The sequence below is a fragment of the Trachymyrmex cornetzi genome, unplaced genomic scaffold, assembly GCF_001594075.2.
Source record: "Trachymyrmex cornetzi isolate Tcor2-1 unplaced genomic scaffold, Tcor1.1 scaffold5, whole genome shotgun sequence".
In the NCBI taxonomy this organism is placed as follows: Eukaryota; Metazoa; Arthropoda; class Insecta; order Hymenoptera; family Formicidae; genus Trachymyrmex; species Trachymyrmex cornetzi.
Window position 1 is genome coordinate 448,760 of NW_017299806.1, and position 6,360 is coordinate 455,119.

At 29.8% G+C, this 6,360-nt stretch overlaps 1 protein-coding gene across 1 annotated transcript; it reads left to right on the plus strand.

Annotated features, from left to right (window-relative positions):
* Positions 1-364: 364 nt before the first annotated feature.
* On the plus strand, positions 365-5,912 carry LOC108765553 (probable C-mannosyltransferase DPY19L1). The gene is given in 9 exon segments (XM_018514316.1): positions 365-476; positions 579-691; positions 1,854-1,988; positions 2,073-2,147; positions 2,221-2,580; positions 3,195-4,014; positions 4,084-4,246; positions 5,438-5,566; positions 5,629-5,912. Coding segments are annotated over 9 exon segments (2,127 nt in total). The 3' UTR covers positions 5,849-5,912.
* Positions 5,913-6,360: the final 448 nt, after the last annotated feature.

Below are 6,360 nucleotides of genomic sequence, written 5' to 3' on the forward strand. Positions count from 1 at the left end.
ATGCTTCGCTATACATGCGCACTTCCAGGAACGTAAAAAATATTACTTCCAAAAATACTGATACACGTTAGGAACAATTAAACAAAAAGGAACGAAATTTAAGTATAAGTCCAAATGCGCATTTATACAAATAAAGCAGAAAGTCAAAATTCGAATGACAATTAATCTTAGGAAGTCACAAAGTAGATTTTATTTATAAAATCAAGCATTTATAAACAAATAATTTTGTATAAATTGAGACAATATGAAATAATTTGTGTAGGAATTTTTTTTTACAAATCCCTATGTTATAGTAAAAAAAACAGAGTAGCTACTTTAAAGGATTTAAAATTTAGCGCCATTCTTCGTGAGCATGATAGCGGTCATGTGACCCATAATGTCGAAGATGGCAACGAAAAGTGACAGGAAACGTAGAGTGGCCGAGAAACCGGTACACGAGAGCACAGCTTTTTATCAGTGGACCATAAATCTTTTGGGTAATAATATTCGCTTTCTTGCATGAAAGAATCGAGCTTCCGATGTATCTATCGATTGAGAGACTGTTTCAAAGTTTAAAGTAATTTTTGTTCTAACGACAGGTCTTGGTTTTGGTTGTTTCCATCGGTGGCATGTATCCACACTGTTCGAAAATGACCGACACTTCTCTCACCTTTCGGAGATCGAACGAGAAATGTCCTTCAGAACTGAGATGGTAAGATAATTGGTGATAATATTTTATCATCATACATGACATTAGGTACATCAATTGTATAGAAATTTATATCGATCAAACGGAGCGTCTATCTTCAAATAGCATGTTTTGTCGAATGCAATGCCGTATCAAAACTGTTAGCAATGTAGGCAATGTAAGCAACACCGAAAATTTCCACAAACACGTAACAAAACAACACATTGTGGATTTATTATTCCTTGAGAAATGTTTGTCAATAAATTTTATATCTTTATTCCTTTGAGAAAAAAAAATTTCACATTGCAGCTATTATTCTAGAAGCATTTCAAATAATTTATTTCAACTACTGTGCTTCTACAGTGCTGAATAATAATCCACATGCTTTGCCTTGGAGAAAAAAAATAGTGCCAGGTCAGAATTGTAGTTGTGTAGAGTAAACGGTTTGTCAATTTCACATACCTGAAATGGCCAAAAGTTCCTTCGTCAAAACTACAATATAGAAGGATGACGGTGGAGCATTTAGAAAAAAATTTATGCTTACATTTTTTGAATACTATCAACAAATGGCGTTCAGTACTATTTTATATTGACTTCAACAGAACAATAGTGAGATAAAGAATGAAAAAGTAAGACTATTTTCTTCAGCATGGTTATTCGACATTCATGGATATTTATATTCAAAAGTGTTTTATTCCTGAAAAAATTTTTGCATATTGTTTATACATTTTTATAAAATTTAACATTATTTAAAGATTTTAACAAATAAATAGGAATTGGCAGTATTTAACTTCAATTTGCTTTCTTTTAGAATATCTTATTTAAAACACAAAACGAATAGAATTTTTATTATACTTATATATGACAAATAAATTTAGAGAGTTTATATTCTAAGTATAAATCTTTATATCTATAAATAAAATATTAAAATAATTATTTTTAATAACTGCTAAATTTATCAAGCATTTGCTGTTTGTCTTACATTGGCAATATCTTGCGCCAACTATAGCAATATAATATACAAAATTATTTGTGTTTAATTGCAAGATTAGTAAATATATTAGTAAATATAATATAAATTTAAAGATAATATATTAATAAAATATACTTCACACAAATAATTGTATTGAACAAGCTGCATTAAACGTATTATAATTTCTAATATCTATAAATGTTTTCTTTTTAGGGGATGTATTACTCCTATTATAAAACCATCGCTGAGTCCAAAACTTTTTTCGACGGGATGAGCAAGCTCAGTCGCGACAATTTATCAGAGTACAATGTCATTGATGCCACTAGAAAATATAGTCTTTTACCTGAGGTAATTATTTTCGATAAAGCTTCTTCTCAATTTTTCATTTTTGAATATAATAATAAATTTTACACTATATTATCTATTGTGCAGATTATAGCAGGTTTCCTCTATCATATTACAAAGAATCTTGGTCTCATATCTTACAATAAGGCACAATGTTGGCAGGTAAGACTTGTAAAATTTCTTTGTGAAACATATTAATTTTATAAAATATTTACCAAGTTGTGATAATTTTCAGATAGAAAGAGGAGATGGTCTGCCACCTATAACTAGCTGTGAAGGCTTGGGTATACCTGTATACTTCTATTTAGAAGTAGTCTGGTTTACTACAGTAGTCACAGCAGCAGTACTTTTTTACTATGCAACGTACTTGAGTAATTCCATTTATGGTGGATTTATAACGATTTTATTCTTCTTTTTTAACCATAACGAATGTACTCGCGTTCAATGGACGCCACCGTTACGAGAAACTTTCGCGTATCCTATGTTACTTTTTCAAATGTATAGTGTTACTATGGCTATCAGAAAATATACAAAACACGATGCGGATAAGGTGCCAATCTCGTTAAGGAACAGAACCAGGCAAGGATTATTCATGGTGAGATATAAAACAAAAAAATTATTTATTAGGTATACAGGGTGTTAGATTTAATCTTTTACGTAGATATCTCGAAAATGATTAAAAGTTAGACAAAAAATTAAAAAAGTCTATAATGGGATTACTTTAAGATAAATTTAGTGTGATTATATACTCAAGCCTATACAATTTCAAAGGAAGAAGGATAGTCGAATTTTTCAGTGGTCCGATTTTATCACATTAAGAATCTGATTAGAGCATCTTTTTTTAATTTTTTATCTAACTTAGATATTTTCCGAGATATCAACGTTGATTTCAAGATTGATCGAATAGAAATCCATATCTTCTCAAAATTTTCAAAAATTTGTTTTAATCATGATATTAAAGATAAGCTTATTTTTAACCAAAAATAAACTCTTAATAGCTTAAGTCACTAGATTCGTCTTTTTAGGACTTATCATATTATGCTATTTTTGTTGATGGTTTTCATTTGAGAAATTCAATTATATCTTAAATTAATTTTATAGGAGATTCCATCACATTAAAACAGGTTAAATAATAAAGACAAGTTAAATCAAACATCCTGTACACGATAATTATTTTTGTAATGTAATAACTGTATTTTACTTTTTCAGGATATATTTGGCTCGACAATTTGCAGCTTGTGCACATGGCAATTTTCTCATTTCGTTTTCACTACACAAATTGTAGCCATTCTTATACTAAAATGGCTGAGAATCGTTCCGTATGAGTTCTACAAAAATTTTTGTATGGCACATGCTTTAGCAATCGTAGCGTCGACTAAAATAACAAACGGGGCTCTTATAATTTGTTCACTTTACACGTGTATCCTAATCAGCAGTAATGCGGCCAATTTTATAACGAAATTGTCCCGATTTCAGAACATCAAACGAGAAATTATTTTTGAAATTGCTATAACAATAACCCTTACAAAGTCAATAAAATCCTACATTCTATATTCCCAAGATGACGCCCACGTGTTTAATATATTAAAGTCCAAATTAACGAATTATAGAGATTTCCACACTATGCTTTACACGTGTTCCGCAGAATTCGATTTTCTGCAATACAAGACTTACGATGCGATTATTAAGACTTTATTACTGCCGACAGCGATACTCGTTGGAATGCTTATATTATATTACTGGTATAGAAATTTTAAAACAATCAATTATCCATTTTGCATTGAAGCTGATGTGGCATATAATGGCCTACAGACTGGCGCCTTTATAATCATGGCCGTTTTTATTATGAGATTAAAGCTATTTATGACACCACATCTTTGCATAATAGCTGGTACCGTGTGTAGTAAACGATATCTCGAAAAAATCGGATTGAAAGGTGAACTCATGCGACTTGCTATTGTTGTGCTTTTACTGGGTGGCATGTCGTACCACGGCGTCGAAAGATTTCAAGAGGAACGCGGATTTATAGGTAATTATAGTATTTAAATCGATTTACTACTTTCTACAGCATTTCAATTACACGTATTTTTACACGCAGGTGAATATAGTAATATCGAACAAGAAGAATTATTTGAATGGATAAAAAGTAATACACCGGATCACGCTGTATTTGCGGGGAAAATGTCGTTGATGGCGAATTTGATGCTTTCCACTAGGAGACCAATCATTAACAATCCTTACTACGAGAGCAAAGAAATGAGGTATGATCTCTCTAGGAATTAATTCTAATCGGTATTCGCAGGTTTAGTGACCGCGGATATTTTCTTCAACATTACGTTTAAAAAAATTTTTTTATGTCAAATGTTTTTCATAATCTTACATATAATTTTCAAATTACAGTCTCTTATTCCTCAGATCTTTAAAATAAAAAAATGGTTTAATTACGTTAATTTTAAATAAAGATACATTAATTTAATAACGAATTCATTGCATTACATTAGATACTTATAAAGCTACTGTACATAAAATTAATAAAATTAAATGTAAAGGCATATAAATATTTTACAAGATTAAATACCCAATAATAATAGTCACGTTATTTATTTAACAAATATGTATTATTTCATTGTTTAAACTGATTATATTATGCCACTGCATTTAGATATTTTATATAAAACAGTCTCTCTAAAGTATACTAATTTAGTATATTAATTTAGTATACGGGGTGTCCTATAATGATTAATTAATATTTCAGGGAGTGAACGAGGATGAAATTTGGAACTAAAAGTTCCTTTGTCAATTTTGGCTCAGACCATTACTTACCGAGTTATTAACGATTAAAGTTGATCAATCAGATAGCACGCAGCCGGAGACGCCGGAGTATGCATGGTAGCGTAGAATGCCATGAGACTTCTCGCGCTTGCTATGCATTATCTCGATTGAAACTTTATTCTAATTTTTCATATTAACAAATAAATAAATCAATAAACAAATATAGTTTGAGCTAAAATTGACAAAAAAAGAAACTTTTAGTTCAAAATCTCATCCTCATTCACTCCCTGAAATATTAATTTATTATTATGGGACACCCTGTGTAGTGCGAGTGATTGAATTTAGCATAAAGTACATTGGACCTGCAAATTAATATTAAAAATGCCAACATTTTTTAACTCACTAAGAGAACTAAATGAATAAATTACTACAAAAATAGAGAAAGTTAAAGAAATTAAATATTTTTTATCAATATAAAGGAATTATTGAAAAATTAAGAAATTTTAGAATCCTATTTTTAACACAAAAAACATAATATATATAAAAAGAATCCGGTCAATAATGATCGTTCAATACTTTTAATGTTGAGAAAATTTTGAAGCGAATACTGATTAGGATTGAGGTTACTGTATATGATAGAATTATATGGATTTATACATAAATATTTTATGATATTGTAGAGACAGAACTATGAAAGTTTATGAGATTTTTAGTCGAAAAGATGCTGTCTCTGTTTACACCTCTTTAAGAAACATGAAAGTTAGTTACGTCATATTAGAGGAACCATTGTGCCTTGGATTCGCAAACGTGTAAGTATGAAAGAAGCATAAGTACGTCGACAATTGCGTAACATCAAATTTTATTTCTTCAGGCCGCGAGGATGTCAAATGATCGATTTATGGGACGTGACCGATAACGGAGCGGCGAAAATAGCGAACAAACCGCCTCTGTGTCCTCTTTTATTCAAAGGAAACGCGCATCCATTCAGAAGAGCGTTTGTTAACAATAATTTCGTCGTATTGCAATTGGATTATTCGCATTACGTAGAATTTAAACCAAAGACTTCTATGCCATTGCATTATCAGTTTTAGAGTTTTATGTTTAAAAAAAAATAAGTTAAAATCTCCAGAAGATTGGAATACCTTGTGAGATTATAAAGCCTATTTTTCTTAACAGAAGTATTATCTTTATGGAAAAATATGTATATATATTTTTATAATGTAAGGATTCACGCGAGTATGTTAAATATTAGGTAACATTGTCATCAATCTGTAAAAGTTTATTAAGTATAGTTTTACGTGCAATTAAATTTGTAAAGAGGCATTAATATTTTAAGAGATCTACAATATTGTAAAATCGGATTTAACTTCTATTTAGTAACAAAATCCAATTTTGTTTTCGCACAGAGATCTTTTAAAATATTACATATTACTTCCTTCTTCAAACATGATAAAATATGTGATTATCGAGTTATTACCATGAATTAAGTAAACATTATTCTATCATTGCCAAAAGTGAACTAAATTAACTGCACGAAAAAATCATTAAATGATTATCACAACTAAACAACTAAAAAAGAGTTTTTTAGAAATTTTGAAACAAA